The sequence below is a fragment of the Eretmochelys imbricata genome, chromosome 4 (genome assembly GCF_965152235.1).
Source record: "Eretmochelys imbricata isolate rEreImb1 chromosome 4, rEreImb1.hap1, whole genome shotgun sequence".
Classification (NCBI taxonomy): Eukaryota; Metazoa; Chordata; order Testudines; family Cheloniidae; genus Eretmochelys; species Eretmochelys imbricata.
In genome coordinates, this window is record NC_135575.1 from 102,374,431 (window position 1) to 102,400,574 (window position 26,144).

General features: G+C 43.9%; 1 protein-coding gene across 1 annotated transcript in view; it reads right to left on the reverse strand.

Moving 5' to 3' along the window:
- The window catches only part of NWD2 (NACHT and WD repeat domain containing 2), a 125,765-nt gene extending 99,996 nt beyond the window's left edge, over nucleotides 1-25,769 (reverse strand). Inside the window, exon 1 of the mRNA XM_077815753.1 lies at nucleotides 25,619-25,769. Coding sequence (XP_077671879.1) covers nucleotides 25,619-25,769 — 151 coding nt within the window. The remainder of the gene's footprint in view (nucleotides 1-25,618) is intronic.
- Between the last annotated feature and the right edge of the window lie 375 nt (nucleotides 25,770-26,144).

The following is a 26,144-nucleotide window of genomic DNA, read 5'->3' on the forward strand; positions in this document are numbered from 1 at the left end:
ATGGGGAGCACATTCTAGAGAGGAAGCTTTAATAGCCCATGAAAGAATGTGGCATGCGCTCCGTTCATGCCGTCCATGCGCTGTTAGGCAATTTACAAGGCGATGACAGCCACCCAATGTCAAGCCCCCACTCTCCTTTTGCATTTTTAGTACCACCACCAGAAGTAGATACAGTCAGTCCTTACCAAGGACAGTAGTTGTGTTTGTTCCTTGCCCTGGGATTGTGAAAGTATATGTGAAGCTTCTGGTATCTGGCCTTAATCTAGCCCATAATAGGGGAATTCAATTTTTTGTTGTTCTCCTGTTCATTTCGTTATAAATATTTTCTGATTTGTGTCACAACTGTAGTTAAGATGTGTCATAGTTCAGGGCAACTGTATCTATAGTCCCTCCCTATGGCCCAGCAAGGGCACCTAATCTTAGCCCTGGTCTACACTAGGAGTTTAGGTCGAATTTAGCAGCCTTAAATCGATGTAAACCTGCACCCATCTACACGACAAAGCCCTTTTTTTCGACTTAAAGGGCTCTTAAAAACAATTTTCTTAATCCGCCTCTGACACGTGGATTAGCGCTTAAATAGGCCTTGCCGGGTCGAATTTGGGGTACTGTGGATGCAATTAGACGGTATTGGCCTCCGGGAGCTATCCCAGAGTGCTCCATTGTGACCGCTCTGGACAGCACTCTCAACTCAGATGCACTGGCCAGGTAGACAGGAAAAGGCCCGCGAACTTTTGAATTTCAATTTCCTGTTTGCATGGTCACCTGCAGCTTGCCACACTGGCCAGAGCTCATCAGCAGAGGTGACCATGATAGAGTCCCAGGATCGCAAAAGAGCTCCAGCATGGACCGAACGGGAGGTACGGGGATCTGATCACTGTATGGGGAGAGGAATCCGTGCTATCAGATCTCCGTTCCAGTTTTTGAAATGCCAAAACATTTGTCAAAATCTCCCAGGGCATAAAGGACAGAGGCCATAACAGAGACCCGAAGCAATGCCGCGTGAAACTTAAGGAACTGAGGCAAGCCTACCAGAAAACCAGAGAGGCAAACGGCCGCTCCGGGTCAGAGCCCCAAACATGCCGCTTCTATGATGAGCTGCATGCCATTTTAGGAGGTTCAGCCACCACTACCCCAGCCGTGTTGTTTGACTCCTTCAATGGAGATGGAGACAACACAGAGGCAGGTTTTGGGGATGAGGAAGATGATGATGAAGTTGTAGATAGCTCACAGCAAGCAAGCGGAGAAACTGGTTTTCCTGACAGCCAGGAACTGTTTCACACCCTGGACCTGGAGGCAGTCCCCCCTGGACCCACCCAAGGCTGCCTCCCGGACCCGCCAGGCGGAGAAGGGACCTCTGGTGAGTGTACCTTTTAAAATACTATACATGGTTTAAAGGCAAGCATGTTTAATGATTAATTTGCCCTGGCATTTGTGGCTCTCCTGGATGTACTCCTAAAGCCTTTGCAAAAGGTTTCCACCCACCATGGTAGGACACTTTACCACACCAGGCCAGTAGCACGTACTCGGGAATCATTGTAGAACAAAGCATTGCAGTGTATGTTTGCTGGCATTCAAACAACATCCGTTCTTTATCTCTGTGTTATCCTCAGGAGAGTGATATCATTCATGGTCACCTGGTTGAAATAGGGTGCTTTTCTTAAGGGGACATTCAGAGCTGCCCATTCCTGCTGGGCTGTTTGCCTGTGGCTGAACAGAAATGTTCCCCGCTGTTAGCCACGGGGAGGGATGAGGGGCTAGTCACATGGTGGGGGGAGGCAAAATGCAACCTTGGAACGAAAGCACATGTGCTGTGTATGTAATGTTAACAGCAAGGTTTACTGTGAAAGAGTGTAGCCATTGTTCTAGAAAATGTGTCCTTTTAAATACCACTGCCTCTTTTTTTTTCCTCTACCAGCTGCATGTGTTTCAATGATCACAGGATCTTCTCCTTCCCAGAGACTAGTGAAGATTAGAAGGTGAAAAAAATGCACTCGTGATGAAATGTTCTCTGAGCTCATGGTGTCCTCCCACACTGACACAGCACAGATGACTGCGTGGAGGCAGACAATGTTATTGTGCTTTCCTGCACTCTATGACCAGGAGGAGAGGTGGCGGGCTGAAGAGAGTAAGTGGCGGGCTGAAGAGAGGGCTGAAGCTCAAATGTGGTGGCAGCGTGATGAGAGGAGGCAGGATTCAATGCTGAGGCTGCTGGAGGATCAAACCAATATGCTCCAGCGTACGGTTGAGCTGCAGGAAAGGCAGCAGGAGCACAGAGCGCTGCTACAGCCCCTGTGTAACTAACTGCCCTCCTCCCCAAGTTCCATAGCCTCCTCACCCAGATGCCCAAGAATGCGGTGGGGGAGCCTCCGGCCACTCCACCCCAGAGGATTGCCCAAGCAACAGAAGGCTGGCATTCAATAAGTTTTAAACTTTTAAAGTGCTGTGTGGCCTTGTCCTTCCCTCCTCCACCACACCTCATGGTGCTTCTCTCCTCCACCACCCCTCCTGGGCTACCTGGTAGTTATCCCCCTATTTGTGTGATGAACGAATAAAGAATGCATGAATGTGAAGCAACAATGACTTTATTGCCTCTGACAGTGGTGATCGAAGAGAGCAGGGGAGGGTGGTTAGCTTACAGGGAAGTAGAGTGAACCAAGGGGTGATGGGTTTCATCATGGAGAAACAAACAAAACTTTCACACCGTAGCCTGTCGAGTCATGAAACTGGTTTTCAAAGCTTCTCTGATGCGCACCGCGCTCTCCTGTGCTCTTCTAACCACCCTGGTGTCTGGCTGTGTGAAACCAGCAGCCAGGCAATTTGCCTCAACCTCCCACCCCGCCATAAACGTCTCCCCCTTACTTTCACAGATATTATGGAGCGCGCAGCAAGCAGTAATAACAGTGGGAATATTGGTTTCGCTGAGGTCTAACCGAGTCAGTAAACTGCGCCAGCGTGCTTTTAAACATCCAAATGCACATTCTACCACCATTCTGCACTTGCTCAGCCTGTAGTTGAACAGCTCCTGACTACTGTCCAGGCTGCCTGTGTATGGCTTCATGAGCCAGGGCATTAAGGGGTAGGCTGGGTCCCCAAGGATACATATAGGCATTTCAACATCCCCAACGGTGGTTTTCTGGTCTGGGAATAAAGTCCCTTCTTGCAGCTTTTGAAACAGACCAGAGTTCCTGAAGATGCGAGCGTCACGTACCTTTCCCAGCCATCCCACGTTGATGTTGGTGAAACGTCCCTTGTGATCCACCCGTGCTTGCAGCACTATTGAAAAGTACCCCTTGCGGTTTATGTACTTGCCGGCTTGGTGCTCCAGTGCCAAGATAAAGATATGGGTTCCGTTTATGGCCCCACCACAGTTAGGGAATCTCATTGCAGCAAAGCCATCCACTATGACCTGCACATTTCCCAGGGTCACTACCTTTGATATCAGCAGATCTTTGATTGCGTTGGCTACTTGCATCACAGCAGCCCCCACAGTAGATTTGCCCACTCCAAATTGATTCCCGACTGACCGGTTGCTGTCTGGCGTTGCAAGCTTCCACAGGGCTATTGCCACTCACTTCTCAACTGTGAGGGCTGCTCTCATCTTGGTATTCTTGCACCTCAGGGCAGGGGAAAGTAAGTCACAAGGTTCCATGAAAGTGCCCTTACACTTGCGAAAGTTTCGCAACCACTGGGAATCGTCCCAGACCCGCAACACTGTGCGGTCCCACCAGTCTGTGCTTGTTTCCTGGGCCCAGAATCGGCGTTCCACCACATGAACCTGGCCCATTAGCACCATGATGCCCACATTGCCAGGGCAGGTGCTTTGAGAGAAGTCTGTGTCCATGTCCTCATCACTCACTTCACCGCGCTGACATCGCCTACTCGCCCGGTATCGCTTTGCCAGGTTCCGGTGCCGCATATACTGCTGGATAATGCGTGCACTGTTTAATGCGCTCCTAATTGCCAAAGTGATGTGAGCGGGCTCCATGCTTGCCGTGGTATGGCGTCTGCACAGAAAAAGGGTGCGGAACAATAGTCTGTCGTTGCCCTGACGGAGGGAGGGGTGACTGACGACATGGCTTACAGGGTTGGCTTACAGGGAATTAAAATCAACAAAGGGGGTGGCTTTGTGAGAAACTGAATGGCCCCCTCAAGGATAGAACTCAAAACCTCAAGGATAGAACTCAAAACTGAGTTTGGCAGGCCATTGATTTCACAGAGGGAAGGAGGGATGGAGGAGAAAATGAATACAAAACAAATCTTGTCTATTTCTTGTTTTGAGCCACTTCATCTATCTTTATACATCTTGCTGGCAGCAGACTGTGCAGTATGACCGCTAGCCGTCATCATCTCCTGGGTGCTCAGCAGAAGACGGTGCAGTATGACGACTAGCCATCATCTTCTGCTGGCTGGAGGTTAAAAGACAGTGCACTGCCGGTAGGACTGAATCGCCACGAGATGAAACTTAAAAGGGAAATGACCTGGCTGAGTCACTCCCATGTTTGCCCAGGCACCCGATTAAAAGAGCACCCAGGACAACATCGATGACGGTTACCAGTCATACTGCACTGTCTGTTGCCAAAAGGCAATAAACTGCTGCTGTGTCGCAATGCAGTACCACATCTGCCAGCACCCAGGAGACATATGGTGACGGTTTGCTGAGCGGGCTCCATGCTTGCTGTGGTATGGCGTCTACACAGGTAACTCAAGAAAAAAGGCGCAAAACGATTGTCTACCCTTGCTTTCAAGGAGGGAAGGAGGGAATGGGGGCCTGACGATATGTACCCAGATCCACCCACGACAATGTTTTAGCCCCATCAGGCACTGGAATTTCTACCCAGAATTCAGATGGGCGGCGGAGACTGCGGGAACTGTGGGATAGCCACCCACAGTGAAACGCTCCGGAAGTCGACGGTTGCCTCGGTACTGTGGACACGCTCCGCCAACTACATGCACTTAGAGCACTTGTGTGGGGACACGCACAATCAACTGTATAAAACCGCTTTCTACAAAACTGACTTCTATAAATTCAACCTAATTTCATAGTGTAGACATACGCTTAGGCTTCCAGCTCCCCAGCCATCACCCTTCTTGGGCGGAGACACATGTCTCTCTCTCTCTCCCCCCTGTCTGGGGTATTTTCAGGCTGGATAGCTTCCTGCCTGCACTATGTTATTCCCCAGCAAGTCTGGACTGCCTTGCAGGCCTACCTTACTTTTCTCCTCACAGACAATAAACAGTGTAATTGCCACAGTACAGTTACCACACAGCCCTTTATAAGCAAGCACCTTTATTCTTATGTTAAAAGCATTACAGAGAAAACATATTAAAACAATAAAAGAACCTTCAGGCATGCCAGTAAGATTACCAGAGATCAACCCAATGCCAGCAAGGACTCTGACTGGTGAACAGTCCTCCAAACCACCCCAAGGGGTTTTTCTGTGGTTACCAGTTCGTAACTGCTTTGGCTCAGAACCAGCACACCCATGAATCTGAAAGTCACTCTTATCCACTTTGGGTCTTTGACGAGACCACGAAGAAGTAATCAGCCAGACAATGGGTTTCTCCTCAAGGGACAGTTTCAGAAGGATGGATACAGAGGTGGGTAATTTGTATTCCCCACTTCCCAAGTATGTCCTAGGAATACCATTAAATTTTGTTTGTGAAGAAAACTGTTACAAAGAGTATTTTGAAGCTCCATAACACTTCCCAGGGTTATATTAGCTATGTCTCCTCCTCAAAGAAGTTACATACTATTCCAAAATAATACATAAACATTTGCCTTCTTAATGTAATGAACTCCTAAAATACTTGAACTTAATTCCGTAAAGTTTGTCCAGAATAATGCAGGAAATTGACATCTCTGTCACAAGGTGTATTATAGCATATGTGAAACTGAGAAGGTGATATTGATATTGCATTGGAATATCATATAATGTGGTATTTTTTGCTGTGCAGAAATAATTATAGATGGCTTAATTATGGAAAATGTGAAAATTAAAAATTAATTTGATTGCAGGCAGACTCTGAGTTATGTTTAGTTAGGCATTTTTTACATCTTGCTTTACATTATTCATGCAATTATTTGGCCGGTCTACGCAGGTGTGTTTCTTGGAATGGATTTTCTGCCCCAGAATGTGCAAGCATTGGACAAAGAGCCAGAAATAGAGTGGTTTGGAGCAAAAGACTAGCTACTGGAAGCTGCTGCAAACCCATTCTGAGTGAGGACGATTAAATGGGTGAGTTTTATTCATTTGCTTTTAAAGTGTTTTTTAACAGTATCCCCAATTTTAGCCTATTACACTAATTCTTGTGCGGGTCTCTGAGTGTTGCTGGTAGTGCTGTGGATGTCAGTTGTGGGGCAGGTAGTTTTTAAAGGTATGTTGTGAGGGCTGCTGTATTACACATTCTGTTATTAGGTGCTTTGGGGCCATTTGCACAACAACAATATAGGCTTATTAGAACATCCTCTGAACTCCTGTTTTGGCCAGATATACCCTCTTTAAGCCCCACTGCATTTAAATCACATACACTCATTTTGAACACCAGGAAATGCTGAATTCTTCCTATACCCATTTTCTGATCTTTTTGTATCAACAACTAACTTATACTACAATGTAAGTCACAACAAATTTTGACCAGTTTTTTTATGAGCCAAATCAGACCTGGTGTAAACAGGTGTGCTTCCACTCAGACTACTCAAAATGTAGTTAGTGCACCCTAAGCCTACAAATCCATAAGAATTAGGGCTGTCGATTAACCACAGTTAAGTCAGGCAATAAACTAAAAAAAATTAATCGCAATTAAGAAAATTAATAGTGATTAATCTCACAATAGTCTACCTATTGAAATGTATTAAATATTTTGGATGTTTTTCTACATTTTTATAGATATATTCTGTGTTGTAACTGAAATCAAAGTGTATATTATTTTTGATTACAAATATTTGCACTGTAAAAATGATAAACAAAAGAAAGTGTTTTTCAGTTCACCTCATACAAGTACTGTAGTGTAATCTCTGTCATTAAAGTGCAATTTACAAATGTAGAATATTTTTTGTTACATAACTGCACTCAAAAACAAAACAATGTAAAACTTCAGAACCTACAAGTACACTCAATCCTACTTCTTGTTCAGCCAGCCAATCGCTAAGACAAACAAGTTTGTTTACATTTACGGGAGCTAATGCTGCCCTCTTCTTATTTACAATGTCACCAGAAAGTGAGAACAGGCATTCGCATGGTACAGTGGTAGCTGGCATTGCTAGGTATTTACGTGCCAGATATGCTAAACATTCGTATGCCCCTTCATGCTTTGGCCACCATTCCAGAGGCTATGCATCCATGCTGATGATGCTCGTTAAAAAGATAATGCATTAATTAAATTTGTCATTGAACTCCCTGGGGGAGAACTGTATGTCCCATGCTCTGTTTTACCCACATTCTGCCATGTATTTCATGTTATAGCAGTCTCGGATGATGACCCAGCACATGTTCGTTTTAAGAACACTTTCACTGCAGATCTTTTGGGGGGAGGGGCAGGGCTGGCCTTATGGGTGGGCGCCATGGGCGACTGCCCGAAGCGCTGTGGTCGTGGGGGGACCATGAACTGGGAAGGGGAGGGCTGGATGTGCCCTGGCCGGGGGTTCCTACTGTGCAACAGGTATAGCTGCTAGTCCTGACCAGGCTGGGGGGGGATGGGACTTCCTCTTTTCCAGCATGGGCTGCTCCCGGGGCCAGGTCAGATCCACCTCAGTGAACCTCTTCCAGCTCTGAAGGCAGCGCCACCAGCAGCAGCAGCGCAGAAGGTGGCAATACTGCAAACCCCCTACAATAGCCTTGCTTAGCCCCGCACACACAGTTCCCTTTTGGGTTGGGACCCCAACAGTTACAAGTCTGTGAAATTTGAGATTTAAATATCTGAAACCGTGAAATTTGAGATTTAAAAAACCCTATGACCGTGAAATTTACCAAAATGGACCGTGAATTTGGTAGGGCCCTACTTATATGTGCGTATAACTTTCTAACATGAATAGTCCCTCCCCTTGAATTCAGTGAGATTGCTGACATGAAAAAAGTTACTTACAAGCATAAGCATTTGCAGAACTAGACTCATAATCAGCCACCTAAAGGTGGGCAGATCTGGGGGAAGGAGTGGGGGGACCATACCAAAACACAATGGGCCCAATCCTCAAATGGTGTATATTACAGATTTATGCCATCTGAGGATCTGGATAAATACTTAAAAATGATTCAGAGCCATCAAGCAACTACGCTGTGTAATCACGTGAACTTACTATTGTTACCTTCATCCTCCTTCTCTCCTTGCCTCCTGTTTATCCCATTCGCTTGGTCCCATCTTAATTTAGGCCCCTTCCTGAAAATGCTTTCACAGGTGCATAACTTTGCATCTGTGAGTAGTCCCACATGCATAAACTTTAATAATACGTTCACATGGTTATGGAGGCTAGCGACCTGATGGCTCTGAATCATTTAAAAGTATCAAACTGTCCAATGATATCTAATCAATGAGATCATTCATGCATAATGTTACTGGTGCATGTATTGACAGGATCAAGCGTTTTGAGGCAGAGACCATGTCTTTTCATATGGTTGTACAACACCTAACACAGTCAGGCTCCAATCCTGACTGGATCCTGTGGGCTCCAGCACAGTACAATTATTATTATTATTTATTATTAACAACAATAATAAATAATAAAAAATAACAATGTCACTCAAAAGGGATTTGAATTGTATTTCAAAGCTTTCATTTGGTCAATTACCCTGGGCACTATATATAATAATCAAATAAACTTTGTCACTAACTCACACTTCATATTAACTTACCATGAAATGTTGCTATTTAGGGACCCCAATGAATGACTTCACACATAGTGTTTCCAAATAGCTGTACTGAAACCACGCACACACTACAGTATCTCCACACCTGGGTATTAAATTAAGCAAGGATGGTAGAGCATAGAGTTAGAGGCCAAGAGATGGAGAATTAGAATATATAATAGTTATAATAAAAACAGCCATTTCCCCCTTTCCTAATAGATACATCTACAAATAGGTTATAAGGCTCCCCGCTCATGTGATAAAGGCACAGCACCACGCCGGGGATGATACAGAGTCACACCAAACCGGGGAAACTGGGAGGAATTCCACCTCACAAAGGCAGAGGGGCATGCAAGAGAAGAGTACCCATTAGGGTTGAAACAAGCTTCCCTTACATACTTGGCCAACTCCAGTGGCTGGTACTTAGGGCAAGGTAGGGATCAGGTAACAAGTAGTAACCGTTCATGTACTTCCTGGTCTTCCAGCCTACAGGAGCACTTGGAACAGCCAAACTAAGTTCCCTCTAAGCTGCACAGCCGCTCAGCTGCCTATTAAGCCCTGTGCAGGGGCTCAGGGCTATTGCAGGGAGAGATGCCTCTCCCCCAGCACGGACCTGCCACAGGAGAGGAGCCTCTCCCTCAGTCCGGCCTAGGCCTGCTGAGCTGCTGCAGCTGGGGAGAGGTGCCTCTCCCCCTGCCCCAAGCTGTTGCGGTGAGAGAGGACTGGGGGGAGTCCTCTTTCTCCACCGCAGCCCCGGGGCAGGCTGCACCCACAAACCCCTCATCCCACGCCCCACCCCAGAGCCTGCACCCCAACCCTCATCCCCAGCCCCACCCCAGAGCCCACACCCTCAGCCAGAGCCGTCATCCTCCCCCACCTCAACCCTCTGCCCCAGCCCTGAGCCCCATCCCACACTCCAAACCCCTCGGCACCATCCCCACCACATGAATTTTGTTATGTGCACCAATACGAAGGTGATGTGTCACACATCACCTCCGTATTGGTGCACATAACAAAATTCATTCCGCACATGGACGTAAAAAATTAGGGGGAACACTGTGGCATAATCTGGTACCTAAAGGTGACTGTATTCTCTAGGTGATGGTCCATATTCTGCTGTCCCTCAGACTACAGTAAAGCTTCTGACATTAATGGAGTTACACTGGCGTAAAAGCTGTCAAGTGAGAGCAGTATCATGCCCAGTGGAGTTATTCTAGATTTCTATTGGTATAACATATTATGTATGATTAAATATGGTCCTCTAACTCTGTCCTTTATGATCTTTCCTTAATTAAAATCCCAGACAAGGGCTGAAGTAGCTATCTTGAACAACAGTGCCTACATTAAGGAAAAATTGTCAGACCTCGCTATACTCCCTGCATATGACTATTTGGAATTAATTAATATAACAGCAACAAATGCAATTATTTCTACCACCTTCAGTCTATTTAAATCTTATTGGGAACTGTACATTGCAAATGCATTTGTTATAGCTGAAAGCATGCCATGTCTCAAGACTTATTACTGATATTTTTCAGCATAAGAAAAATCAAGGAAATCTGATACATTTCTTAACTTGAAAACTTGTCATTCAAGTAATGTCCTCATATATATAATTATACGATGGCCATCTCTTGTTCTGAAGATTTCTTTCAAAGTCAAATATTTTAAAAATTCCCCATGCAATACTTAGATATTAACTGCTACCTTCAGGGTATCTTTTCTACATGCCAATATTTCTCATGCATGAGGTATAATGAATGATAAAGGCTCATACCATGCTATCAGTTATGAAGTAGAACTCTTACTGAAGTCAATGAGAGTTCTTAAAAATCAGTCGTGTGAGATGGAGTAGTTAGAAAAAAGAAACTGACTACCAAACTTCTTACCAGGCTTGGTGTTTGTGTGAATTTGTACAGTTTGTCATGAAGACAATGACATGTTTGCACTGTTGCTTAAACAAGAACATTAACACAAGTATCTCAAAGTGGCACAGAATGAACAAGCTTCTTGGTAGCTCCAGTTTGGCAAAACACCATCCTATTCTTACACTGCAGAAATGTCAAAAGTCAGTTTTCCAAGAATTTATGAGATATGGAATCTGGGTGCTTTTTGGGACTGAACTGGATCATGATGACAATGGTAATGCAGAGCAGGGGTGGCCAACCTCTGGCTCCGGAGCCATATGCGGCTCTTCAGAAGTTAATATGCGGCTCCTTGTATAGGCACCGACTCCAGGGCTGGAGCTACAGATGCCAACTTTCTAATGTGCTGGGGGGTACTTGCTCAATCCCTGGCTCTGCCACAGGCCCTACCCCCACTCCACCCCTTCTTGCCCCCTCCCCTCAGCCTGCAGTGTCTTGCTCCCCCCCTCCCCCAGAGCCTCCTGCATGCCAGGAAACAGCTGATTGGGAGGTGCGGGAGGGAGGGGGACGTGTTGATCGATGGTGCTTCCGGTGGGTGGGAGGCACTGGGAGTGGGGTGGGGGAGCTAATGGGGGGCTGCTGACCTATTACTGTGGCTCTTTGGCAATGTACATTGGTAAATTCTTGCTCCTTCTCAGGGTCAGGTTGGCCACCCCTGATGTAGAGGAATAGGAGGAGAGAATCTTACAGGAAACAATGTGTAACATTAAGTACAATGAAATTTGTGTGAAGAACTGACTCATGTCACAAAAATACAATGAAAATTTTCATATTTAATTTTAAAATTATTTCCTCATTATCTGCAACATATTTATTCGTGCTGACATCTTCAATAAGACCATAAACGTAGTCAAAGTTAGTATATTTTTTCCATCCCAGATGAAACTACAAAACAACTACACTAAACTAAAGTTACAGGTCCTACAAATATTCCATGTTGATCCTGGGCTAGAATTAAATATAGGGTGCTATTTGTAGCAAATTTTACTGCATTTTAATGTAGATATTTTGTCTTTTATGTATATTACTAAGGCTGTTATAAAGAGTTGCTTTGCTGCAGTAACGTCACAAAAGGGTGTGAATTCTCCATTACAATGAATAAAAGATGAGGGGAGTACCATGGCAAGGCAAAAGTCTCCCAAGCAGTACACATGGTTTATTTAATCCCCTCTTTCTGTTGTTACATGGGACTGAGACTGTTTCAGTGTTTAAAGACTGAAGCCCTGCCAGATAAGACGCCTCAAGCCCTAATTATCTGACTTCACAGTGAGACAATCGTTAAACAGAAAGGTCAACCCACTACACTAGACCAGAGAGAGAAAGAAGCAACTCCGTAGTTGTTCAGGGAGGAGAGTTTATCTCCCTGTGCATTACACCTTCCCATCACAAACTGGGTCCCCACACCATGCTGAGGCTGAAGGGATTATTGAGGTGCAGGAGCCACAGAGGACTGACTTTCAGGACACCATTTCACCTTCTTATGTAAAACAAACTTGGGGGTATGAGCTCTCCCAGCTCAGATCGGTGCAGAGTGGTGATGTTCCTGTTCTTTATTGCTAAATGTGTTGTAGTGCTAGTCACCCATCTAGCTGGAGAGCAAAGACTTTGCTGTTGTTTACTTTGAAACTGAAAGTGAGATAATAGGGACCGGAATCAATACGTTACATTGTGTAAAGAGTTGTCACTTTGGATGGGCTATCACCAGCAGGAGAGTGAATTTGTGTGTGGGGGGGGTGGAGGGTGAGAAAACCTGGATTTGTGCTGGAAATGGCCTAACCTGATGATTACTTTAGATAAGCTATTACCAGCAGGACAGTGGGGTGGGAGGAGGTATTGTTTCATATTCTCTGTGTATATATAAAGTCTGCTGCAGTTTCCACGGTATGCATCTGATGAAGTGAGCTGTAGCTCACGAAAGCTCATGCTCAAATAAATTGGTTAGTCTCTAAGGTGCCACAAGTACTCCTTTTCTTTTTGCGAATACAGTAATTGTGTATCAGCCCAAAGTTTAATATAATGTAGAATCTGCACTTGGAAATTCCATCTTCCCTAACCATGCTTGGAAACTATAATCCAATGTATGAAGCTCAAATCCCTTCCTACAAGCCAAAAAGTGGAAGAAGAAAAGGACAGACTCTGGCGTAATACACCCATCTCAGTGGCACTGAACTTCTAAACCAGGGATCTCAAACTCAAATCACCACGAGGGCCACATGAGGACTCGTACACTGGCCTGAGAGCCGCATCACTGAAACCTTTTCATAAAACGAAACAAAAGTATAGTCAAAAATGAAAAAAATGAAGAGTAATATAGTATGCTATTAAAAGTCAATGCATTAACTTTTTTTTAAAACTGTCATGTGAAGAGGGGTTTTAATAAAATATAAACACCCGTAACTATTCCTTATGTGGTCAGTAACACTGATGATCTACACTAACAGGCGATCAACATAGCTGTAATGGCAGGAACTTTTTAAAGTAACTATTCATACAAAATATGTTGCCACTTTTAACAAACACCCCCAACTACTCACAGCAAAGAATCACACATGCTGAACTTCATACCTCAGACTGCTTGTCTAGTCCATGAGTCCCCACCCCGCCTGCCTCTTCCCACCCCTTCCCCGTCCCCATTCCAACCCCTTCCCCAAAGTCCCCGCCCCAGCCCTGCCTCTTCTCTGCCTCCTCTCCTGAGTGTGTTGCATCTCCGCTCCTCCCCCCTCCCTCCTGGAAAGTCCTAAGTTTGGCAGCGGGAAGCACTGGGAGGTAGGCGGAGGAGCGGGGACGCGGCGCGCTTGGGGCGAGGAAATAGAGGCGGGGGGTGAGGGGAGGTTGGCTGCCAGTGGAGTCGGCGCCTATGGCGGGCTGCAGGAAATAACTCCGCGGGCTGCATGCGGCCCAGGGTTTGAGACTTCTGTTCTAAACCAAACAAACAATGAGAGATATGCTCATATGTCTAAAGACCAGACTACTAGGAGCCAAGATTGGTATGCGAATACTTGTGAAGATATAAAGCAACCCTCAGACATTTATTGTGGTAAGAAAGGAAATGATGTGCTCTGCCGTGCTGTGATTTTTCCCCCCTCTTTGATGGTAACAAGATGGACCTGCACCAAAACCGCAGATCCAAACAATCTGAACTTTAGGGAATGTGTACTTCTGGATACAGAGCAAAATCCTCTACAGGACCCCTGAATAGGCTGAAACAAAACCCAGACTCTGTATATCCTTGAATTTTGCAGAAGTCTGGGTCTGGGTCTCAGCTTGGTGGCTAAGGCCCATCTTCAGCATGAAGAGTGTTTGGATGTGCAACTCTGATATTCTTTGAGCATAAATATTCAGTTTGCACAAGAAGTACTGTTAGTTTTGAAAGTTGCCTTGGACAATGTGGTCTTTAGGGTGCTAATAGACTGCTGTGTTAGGTGAATCTGGAAACCTTAAATTTTTCAAGCACTATTTTGTGACCTCGATAACAACATTATTAACTATTTTGAAGTCTTAGAAATAGGTTTACCTTCTCTCAAATGAGAAAGCTGTCAAAATTATCTAAGTATCTAGAGTTTTGTAATGCTGCTTATCACTCAGCTTCTGAGCATCTTCCATAATCAATAGCAATAGTGCAGTCCTAGTGGACTTCACGCAGTCTCTGGCTCTCTGTCTTCAGAGTAAAATCCCTGCTTGGGTTTTTGGTTTGGTGTTGGTTTGAGGGTTTTTTGGTTTTTTTTTGTAGTTGGTTTGCTTGTTTGTTACTTGATTGATATTTTGAGGGGAAGGTGTTTGGGGAGAACAAATAACACAAGGATGTAGGGACACAATTAGATTCCAAGGCACACAACGAGATCAAACTAGCTGGAGACATAAAGAATAACAAGAAAACATTCTACAAATACATTAGAAGCAAGAGGAAGACCAAAGACAGGGTAGGCCCGTTATTCAATGGGGGGGAAAAGGGGTGGGAACAATAACAGAAAATGTGGAAATGGCAGAGGTGTTTAAAGACTTCTTTGTTTCGGTTTTCACCAAGAAGGTTGGTGGTGACTGGACATTTAACATAGTGAATGCCAGTGAAAATAAGGTAGGATCAGAGACTAAAATAGGGAAAGAACAAGTTAAAAATTATTTAGACAAGTTAGATGTCTTCATGTCCACCAGTCTTCAAGTCTAACCTAATGAAATGCATCCTAGAATACTCAAGGAGCTGACTGAGGAGATATCTGAGCCATTAGCGATTATCTTTGAAAAGTCATGGAAGATGGGAGAGATTCCAGAAGGGCAAATATAGTGCCGATCTATAAAAAGGGAAATAAGGACAACCTGAGGAATTACAGACCAGTCAGCTTAACTTCTGTACCCAAAAAGATAATAGAGCAAATAATTAAGCAATCAATTTGCAAACGTTTAGAAGATCTAAGGTGATAAGTAACAGTCAGAATGGATTTGTCAAGAACAAATGATGTCAAACCAACCTGCTTTGACAGCTTTCTTTGACAGGGTAACATGCCTTGTGGATAGGGGGAAGTGGTAGCCATGTGTATATCTTGACTTTAGTAAAGCTTTTGATACTGTCTCACGTGACTTTCTCGTAAACAAACTAGGGAAATATAACCTAGATGGAGCTACTATAAGGTGGGTGCATAACTTGTTGGAAAACTGTTCCCAGAGACTAATCATCAGTGATTCACAGTCATGCAGGAAAGGCATAATGAGTGGGGTCCCACAGGGATCAGTTCTGGGTCCAGTTCTGTTCAATATCTTCATCACTGATCTAGATAATGGTATAGAGAGTACACTTATAAAGTCTGCGGATGATACCAAGCTGGGAGAGGTTGCGAGTGCTTTGGAGGATAGGATTATAATTCAAAATGATCTGGACAAACTGGAGAAATGGTCTGAAGTAAATAGGATGAATTTCAATAAGGACAAATGCAAAGTACTCCACTTAGGAAGAAACAATCAGTTGCACACATACAAAATGGGAAATGACTGCCTAGGAAGCAGTACTGCAGAAAGGAATCTGGGGGTCATAGTGGTCCACAAGCTAAATATAAGTCAGCAGTGTCACACTGTTGCAAGAAAAGCAAACCTCATTCTGGGATGTATTAGCAGCACTGTTGTAAGCAAGACACGAGAAGTAATTATCCGCTCTACTCTGCGCTGATTAGGCCTCAACAGGAGTATTGTGTCCAGTTCTGAGTGCCACATTTCAGGAAAGATGTGGACAAACTGGAGAAAGTCCAAAGAAGAGCAACAAAAATGATTAAAGGTCTAGAAAACATGACCTATGAGGGAAGAGTGAAAAAAATTGGGTTTGTTTGGTCTGGAAAAGAGAAGACGGAGAGGGGACATGATAACAGTTTTCAAGTACATAAAAGGTTGTTAAAAGGAGGAGGGAGAAAAACTGTTCTTCTTAACCACTGAGGATAGGACAAGAAGCAACATGCTTAAATTGCAGCAAGGGAGGTTTAGGTTGGATATTAGGAAAAACTTCCTAACTGTCAGAGTAGTTGAGCACTAGAATAAATTTCCCAGGGAGGTTGTGGAATCTTCATCACTGGAATTTTTTAAGAGCAGATTAAACAAACCTCTCAGGGATGGTCTAGATAATACTTAGTCCTGCCATGTGTGTAGGGGACTGGACTAGAATACCTCTCAAGGTCCCTTCCAATCCTATGATAGCCACCCCACCTCCCCTTTTTTTTAGTTTCTTACCTTTCTCAAACACATTCCTTTTATTTTTGGATTGTGCAGGGCAGGGAAATGGCTTGTTTTTAGGTAATTTTGTTCCTTCCTAAAGATGTAGGAGAACAAACAAAGCTGAAGAACTGAATATTTTGCAATTCTATAAAAGTCCCAAAACATCTTTTTGCTTTTTCAGTTGATCCTCTGCACTGTGTGCATTTAAAACATATCAGCAAAATCTGTTCAGCCATTTCTGGCGTCAATTAAACAAACAAAAAACTTCTCATTGTTCCAATTTTTTAACATATACCCAAATCCTTAGCCGGATCACCAAGTTCAGAGACCTGAGCACTCAGCAGATGCACAGGAGGTCATGAGCAATTCTCCCAACAGAGCATCTCCACAGCTGCCCCCACGGAAACTACTTAAGTTCAATGCACCCTCTTCCATGGCTCAATGCGCACTTCCCACAATGGAAACAAGCACCAACGGATCTGCACTGCAGTGGATCCTTTTGTGCCACTTCTGGAACAGTCCTTCCCACCATCCTATTCAGGAAACTTACTTGCTTACACAGAGCAAGGTTCTGCATTCTGCAGGAGGTATACACCCCCCAAAAACCTTCCCCTCACCAACTGATGCAGCAGAACCTATGATGCAACAGAACCCGCAGAGGAGAGGGCTCCACAGAGACAAAAAACACCAAGCTGAAACTTTTCCATTCCTTTTTTTAGACTGAGTCCTGCCTTGTACGGCTGGAATGCTGGATCTTATTAATCTCTGAGCCTCTTGAAATGGGCATTTGTTTCAAATTAGAAACTATTTAAAAAATGAGATTATTTGAAATTTGCCACCATCTCAGACTCTGGGTCACTGAACTTTAAGAGTTCATAACTTTAAAAATACTCAACTGTTCTTCAAATGTAGTTTGTTTTGTAGCTATTAGACACCTCAATAATAAGTGCTACATAAAACCATAACAGATACAACTTCAGGTAACAGGAACTGACACTTAACGTAAAAAAGTCTGGAGTTGTTTCCACATCTCTTCAACACCTCCCTTGCTATCTCATGCACTTGAACATCTGTGTTTTCCTTTACACAAGAAATACATTCCTTCCAGATTACATAAAATTATCTTTATAAATAAGATATTCCTATGATGCAATTCATATAAGAAGAGACCATGCAGTATTTTGGGGAAGAAGCATAATGGACCAGAGCTAACTGCTTTAACAAGTATTTTCTTGACTTCTGTGTGTTTGATTATTCATTGATTTAATGCTTTTTTAAAAAAAGGAAATCAACATTTCAAGTAAAAATAAAGTAGTATAGTGGGAATATGCTACAGAAGGGAAATGTTGTATCTTTATCTCCCTACATATGGCAAGAACACCATAATTAGAGCAATCATAATTCTTCATCGGTTGTGAGTTGCCAGCTTTATGCTTATTGGTAGCAGTAAATGTTCTATGGCATGTCCACAGAAATGCATATTCCATTTCATTTTCTCTGTCTTTCACACACAGAAGGAGAGAAAATTTCTCAAAAACAGCAGACAAAGAAGTCCAAACATAGTAATGCAGATAAAGACCCATTTCTGCAACTTTCTGTCACAGAAGTATCCCTATTCTACTCAATGGGACTAATCACCTGAATAAATACTATAATATCATGAGCAAAGTTGCAAATGTTTTTGGAATATTCAGTGTAAATGGAAAACATTTTAAATAGAATAATTCTAGCATTATATTATAAAAATAAGAGTATAACAATGAAATACAATGTAATGAAATCCCATTTTGGTCATCTTGCAAGAGACTGTTAAAGTTCCAGGTGTTTAGTTTGATGTTAGCAAAGCCTCCTAAATCTTTATATTAAATGACGTCTTATCTAACATTCTTATATGCAAAAAGAAAAGGAGTACTTGTGGCACCTTAGAGACTAACAAATTAAGTGAGCTGTAGCTCACGAAAGCTTATGCTCAAATAAATTTGTTAGTCTCTAAGGTGACACAAGTCCTCCTTTTCTTTTTGCGGATACAGACTAACACGGCTGCTACTCTGAAACCCTATTCTTATATGCATATATTATAGCTCCATAGTTAAGGTTACACTGATTTTTTTCAAATAAGTGGGATTTCAGTATCCTCGTTAGAGGTGAAAATAAATATTTGTCATTACAAAATAACACAAATTACCTTACTTCCCTAGTACAGTACAAATTTCATTTTCTAGTGAAAGCAACTAAGGTCAGTAGGGCTCTGATCCAGCAAAGCACATAAGCAGGTGCTTAACTTTAAACAAGTGTATAGTTCCTATTGACTTATGTGCTTTGCTGGATCAAGGCCTAGTTTAAGAGTTCAAAGGAGTTAATCTGATCTATTTTACGATCCTTGTAATTTATAAAACAAGGCTTGGAAGGATTAGATTTTTAATCAGTAAATGTAGGTAAACATTGATTTCACCATACACACACAAACCAATGAAAAAATATTTCCATCAATAATAATTAAAATGTACAGATAGACAAAGTAAGCAAAATACTGCTTGAGAACTTATTAGAGTTTGATCTAAGGACATTACTTTGTATGTTTTGACACGTGATATTGATAATTTATGTTTTAACAGTTATAAACATTTAACTTTTTGAATCTCAGCATCTACTCTCATTCAATAATTATAGTCTTCCCCCATAATGTGTGACCTGCCTATAATATCCCACAACTGTGAACATTTAAATTGATGAAAATCAAAACAAATCCTTAAAAATAAACATTGATATCTGTCAAAATTATAAAAAAATTAAAAATTGAATTCTGCCAAGCTTACGTATACATGGCTTTAATGCTTGAAACTTTAAGTAGCTACTGAGTGAAAAAATATCTCATGCACAGGCCAGCAGTTTTGTTTATAAAAGTTTTTAAAAAGCAAACCTCATTCATCATATCTGTTTCTCTTTATGCCACAGAAACCAGTTTATAAAATTTAAAATGTCAAAAACGACTATATAAAGTGTTAACCATCATAATCTGATAAAAATCCTACAGACTTTGGAGGATCTTCAGTGTTCCCCCAGAGGGAGGGAGGGGTCGAAATGAGGTCGGCTTGGGTTTAGGGTAATGGACCCAAAAGCAAACACTAAGGGTGAAATTCATTCCTGGGCAGAAGGCCCAGTCAAGTTCTAGACACTACTTAAGTTCCACTTGAGCCCTCAGATAGGACTTGCTTACCCTACCCAAGGCAGGAAGATGCATAGGGATGACGTATAAATGCGAGTCATCATTACCTCTCTGTCTTCATTAGGACTGTTCACATGTATAGGAGGGCAAGATTTGGCTCCATATGTATTCTTTGTTAATGATTTCACTCTGTTCACTACCGACATACAGCCTTCCCCAGACACCAAATGTAGCAACACACTAAAAACTACACAGCTGTTTACAGTAACAAATCAAGAATAATTTAACCAGTGGGAACAACAGATCAAGCTTAAGGTAGTGGATAAAATTACTGAAACTGGCATTTGACAAAGACACCAGGGTTAATTCGCAGCTACCCTGCTTTCCAAAGTGCCATGGAATTTTTAATTAAGGCAGGTTATCAGAATTTTGATTTTATGTTCTCATTCAAAATACGTCACCTTCAGAAACTAAGTTCCTAACTCCATGCTGTGGTACTGCTCAACTGGGACGCATTATGACACCTATTATATCACCAACACTACATCCCAAAGCAGCTAGGTTTTCCACTTTGTCAATACTTGGTCTGTAGACCTAAAAGACCACCTGAATGTGCTTAATCTACGACATATGATGCTATCACTGCCAAGTATACCAGAACTACGTGAGAGTTCAGACCTAACTATTGTTATAGTTAATGTGAGCTGTGTGTTAACAGAAGGAAGAGACACAGGAGTTAATACTGTTGATAGAAGTAAAAATTTACAGAAGCTGACTCTATATTAAAAAAGGTGTAATTTTGTGCAGATTTCCTCTACATAAAATTGTAAAATAATTTATTACAAATATTGAGAGAACTGAATTTACTTCCTTATCACTTTAAAACAACCAAAAATTCTTGATAAGATTGAGGTTAATATAAAACACAATTTTCTAACTTTTCCCCATAGATAAACATATTTCTAATTAGATAATGTGAAGGGATGTAATTTTCTTTGACTCAGCATTTTAAAATTATTTAAAATTCCTGATTGCTATAGGAAACGGCTTTCTTTTTCAAATAATAAAGCAGCTTTAATTTGCTTTAGAAGACCAATAATTTTCAACTACATTAAAATGTTCAATTAATTAATATCAGCTACTTCAGAAACAAGGGTCACTATAGATATCAACTACTAGAGAAAAAATATTTTCACTTATCTAAGCTAGAAAAAAAGTTTCTATAGATCATTATTGTTTCTAATTAGCCATACCCATGATTGTTGTTTACTGTTCAGTTATTCAGTGTAACAGTGTTCAATAAATTTGAAAGGTATCATCTTTTCTAGCTGGAAATTAGAAACCATACAGCATATTATGTTAACTGTATTGTGGAGATGCCATAAGAGTTCCAGGGTTAAGGATATATTGAAATTTGCACTGAAAATAGGGAATGAACCCCTGATTCAGCAAAGTAATTAAGTATGTGTCCAACTTTAATAGACACTGGTAATTTAAGGGAACTACTTATGTGCTTTAAATTAAGTATATTGCTTATGGACTTTGCTGGATTGGGACCAGAATAAAGAGTGGCCCATATCCTCAAAGGTCTAATGCGTGTTAGATGCCCCCAAAACTCCGAGGACCTGGGCCAGTGTCCCTAAACTCGCAGCACTTACTATTTGATGGCTTGGCCTGCAAGGTCCTGTGAGATGCTGTACACCAGTGGTGGGCAACCTGTAGCCCGTCAGGCCGCGAGACAGTGTTTACATTGACTGTCCACAGGCATGGCCACCCACAGCTCCCAGTGGCAGCGGTTCGCCGTTCCCGGCCAATGGGAGCTGCGGGAAGCGGCGGCCAGCTCATCCTTGCTGCCCGCGCCACTTCCCGCAGCACTCATGGCCGGGAACGGCAAACTGCGGCCACTGGGAGCTGCGGACAGTCAATGTAAACACTGTCTCGCAGCCCGCCAGTGGATTATCGACAGGCTGGCCCATGGACCACAGGTTGCCCACCACTGCTGTACACTTTCAACTCCTACTGAAATCAGTGGGAGTTGAGGCCACTCAGCACATTTCAGGAATGTTCAGTACAGTGGCAGATTTAGAGTTAGTGGGGTCCTGTGCACAGCTTCACTTTCAGGGGCCCGCCCTTGGGAACCAGCCAAGAAAAAGAACATTCTCTCTTATCTCCCCCTCCTGTTTTTCATTCTTTTTTTCTTTATCCTCCTCCTATATTATAAGTAATGGGAAGTAAATGAAAATAAAGAGTGGCACCTTGATTGGGGCAGGGGGCTGGGGTGTGGGAAGGGGTGTGGGGGTCGGGCTCTGGGAGGGAGTTTGGATGCTGGGTGAGGGCTCGGGGCTGGGGCAGGGGTTTGGGTGCAGGAGGGGGACAGTGGTGGGTGCTTACCTTGGGCAGCGTGGCTCCCAAAGCGACCAGCACGCACACCCCTCTGAATTCAAGGCTGGGGGGCTAGGGGGTTGCCGTGTGCCCCTGCCTGCTGGCGCCACCCCCGCCTGCAGGCGCCGCCCCCGCAGCTCCCATTGGCCACATTTCCTGGTCCCAGTTCCAGATCCTCCTTTGGGGTGGGGGGCAGCGGGTCTCCGTGTGCTGCCCAGGGCAGGGGCAGCACGTGGAGCTGCCTCCCCCACACCAGGGGTATGCAGAGACATGCCAGCAGTCGGCCACTTCTAGGAGCATCATGGGGCCAGCGGCCACAGCATGAAGGTAGTCTGCCGGCCTGAGCCCTGCTGCGCCGCCAGCCAGGACTTGGAGGCAAGTTGTCAGATGAGATTTGGCCTACATTTTGGGGTCCCCTCCTGTTGTTGGGGCCCCCGTTCAACCACATGGTTTGTTTCATGGTAAATCCACTCCTGGTTCAGAAACTAGAAAGATCAAGCCCAGAGTGCACAAATGGATGTTGTGAGAATTAACAAGTAAGGCTCTGAACCTACAAACACACATAAGATCAGGTCCTAAATCTGTTAGTTAGTGAATCGGAAGCATTTTCAAATGGGTTCTTTTTCAAAATTATGTTTGTATTCACTTTTTGGGGGCACTCTTTAGAAAATAAATTCCTGACTTTATTAAGATATGAAAATAACTAACTTCTAGATTATAGTTAAATCCAAGGCACTGGCATCTTTTTCCAGTTTATTAATTTTTTTTATTTATACACACTGTTAGTAATAGTTATTTCTGTCTATGTCACAAGGACCGTCAACAAATATTTTCATGGATGGATATTTGTCATCAAGAGGATTCTCTAGATCTAAGGCCAAGATTTTCCAAAGGGACTAGTGATTTTGGGTGCCTCAGCTTTAAAGGATTTTCATGCCACACACCTTACCCTTCTCCAAATCGGACTTCTTTTAGGTATCTCAAGTTCGGCACTCAGAATCACTGGTCACTATGGAAAACCTTGTCTCAGACTTTCATTTAAAAAACAGAATGTATGTAGCCTTTACTGCTGTGAAGAAAAAATTGGAAATGTGAACCAAGGGTAAATCAATGCAATGTTGTCTTCCTGAATCTGCAAACAGCCTGAAAGAAATCACTCTGAGAGGCAAACCTGCTACATTCATCTCAATATGGTTAGTAAACTGATATCTCAAAGTAACAATTTAAGGAATCAATCCTGCTAACTATGAGATATGGGCCTAAATATTAACTTTTTAAACTAATTGATTGCTGCGCATTTTAACAGAAATATCTAGCTAATATGACAAATGGATGTGATGACAAACAACTTTGATGACAAATATTATGGAGACGTCACAATCAGAGTGACTCCATAGTTAAGAATATATTTACACTTCAAGCAAGGTTTAAATTGGTCACTTATGCATGAATACAATTATGTATCTTCCCCAAATTTACAGCACTTACTCTTTCTGTACAGAATTAATATCTTGTAGTTTTACATTAATCTTTTAAATAGTTTAAGCATTATAAACATTTTTAATGACCACTAATTGATTTTGGTGAATCTACCTTCAAGAATCCTTTTAGCAACAAAATCTCTCAAATTTGAGAGTTGAAAATTGACTCATGCATTCAAAAAAGCTTGGAAAAAGTTACTACTGTGACAATTTGTTTTCTGTACTCTATTAGTCATAACCACATGTCTATTTGTGCTGTGATATTTGTCATTTTTAAAATCAAATTAATTTGTCATTTTAAGTGTGACTTTTTGTTTTCTGTTATGTATATTGAAGGTGACAGTATTGTTGAATTAAATTAGCGTTATCAGGGAAGGCATTAGGGGGTTGATGTGAATGAGTATGGTAAAATTAGTGCACTGTTTCTTGGCAAGGGGTAGGAATGTTGCCTTAATCTAGGATTTCCTTACTTTTAGTGTTTGGATTTTTGTAAAGAAATAGACTTGAGCAACTTTAATTCTAAAATAACTAAATTTATGAGTGGGAATAACTCCTTCTCCTGAATGTATGCTAAATTCTTCAGCTCTGAAGGCAGAATATTTTGTACTTCTAAGTACAGGCTGCTTAATTGTTTCAAGGACTTCTAATAAAGTGCCTGATGCTGCAGTGTTTTTAAACCCAGGCTGTAGACTTCCATGGAAATTCTTCCTTGTAAATAGACCAGGATTAAGATCAGATTATTGTGTAAACTTTAGTCCTCTGCTCTCCAAAATACCTACAGAGAAAAAAGTTCTCCTTAAATTCTATTTCAGACTAATCACTGTGTATGACCTACACTTAATTGCAATATATTGTGAAATCAGTACATAAGACCTCCCTTATCAGGCATTCTTACTAAGAGATCCCTATACAGTATCTTCAAGTAAAATGCACTTTCTTTTGCACAGTCATTAGAAGATTACCTATTTTTTTGTTGTTGCCTTGAGTGGTCACTTCACTGTGTTTCGCTCAAAGTATATTTACCTTATTATAAATATACATAGCCGGCGATACTGTGCTTTTAGTTTGTGTGTGTTACTCTTCAGGAAGGGGGTTGTAGCAAACTCTGAGTATATCACAGCCTATATATATATGTGAAATGGTCCGTTTCCTAAAATCAGAGCTAAACTTCAGGTAACGTAGGGCAGTGAAATACACGATCTAGCAACTTCGGTGCAAGGCGGTTCTTAGACATTTAGTTCTCGTAGCAGCCTCTCGTTCAGCTTTCAACCTTGAAAATAACAAATCCCAGCACAATCCTGGAGCAAGAGCCAGCTACCAGAGTTGTTCCTTTTCAGTTTGTTTTCACAACCACGAGGGAAGGCAGAGACCCGAGGGCTCCCCGCCTAAGAGCAGGCTGATCGGGCTAGTGGGCTGAAGAGGGGAGAAACAGAGTCATCCGATGCCAGCCGTCCTCCGGGCTGGGAAGCTGGAGACTCGTGACTGTGGCTGTGATGGTCTGAAGGCGCCCTGAGCAGCTCAGCTCAGGACTAGGGGCTGCTGCACTAACTACAAGAGGAGAACCCTGCTCCCCCGTGAACCGCAAGTGCCCGGAGACTCCCCGGGCAGCTGACACGGCTGCAGCCGCGGAACCGCCTTCTCCCTTTACCCGGAGGGACTGCTTGAGCGCCACCATTTCCCGGGACCCCTGCACTGCTCCCCCACAGCCACAGGCCAGCTGGAGAGGGCTCGCCCCTGCTGTGCTTCTGCCCAGGAGGCGCGATCACTAGAACAGCCAAGAGAAAGGAAGAGCTGCTGGCTGGCTGTGCCCGCCTTGGTGCCCTCTCCAGAGCATGTCTGGAGGGGGGGCAAGATGTGGGCACACAAGCACCAACTTCTGCCAACACCACCCCGTGCAGAACAGCTAGGAGCTTGCCAAGGCCCCACTGACTTGTTCTCAGCTGTAATCTAAGGGTCTAGGCTGGCAATGCCCGGCATCGGGGTGTGTGTGGGGGGGTGGGGGGGTGCATGAGGAGAGACCTCTGGAGCCGCCGGAAGGGAGGACGCGGGGCTGCAGAGCCAGGGGCACCCCGGGTCCCCCGCGGGCTGGAAGGCGGCCGGCGCCCGGGCCAACGCGCGCAGGCGAGTTACCTTCGGGGTTGGCGCTGATGAAGACCCGGACGCTCCTGCCGCTGGGCGCTAGGTGAGACGGCAGAGCCGAGAGGTTCCCGGAGAAAGCCGCCCGCCGGAGCGCCGAGTCCCGCGGACAGGGCAGCCGGCCGGCCGCTCCCGCCGGCCACATCTCCCGCCGCCGCCTCCTCGGCCCCGCAGTGCTCCGCAGGAGAAGCTCCGAGGCAGCCGCAGTCCGCCCTCCCACCCCGGGCTCACAGCACCCCCCGGCTCGCAGTGGCGACAGGAGCAGCCGCGCTCGCCACCTGCTCGCTGGGAGCGGCCATACGGGCTCCCCGGCTCCTCTTCTGCCGCCGCCGCCTCCTGTGTCCTCAGAGCAGCACGGGGCGGCAGCGGGAGGTCACCGGCGGCAGAGGCAGCTGGGCTTGAGCTTTCCCCGGCCCTGGGAACGGGCAAGCAGGAGGGCACCCCAGGGCCGAGGGAGCAGGAGGGGCTGCAGAAGCAGGTGGCGGGTGGAAACAAACTTTATGCGCTGAGTTCTTCGCGG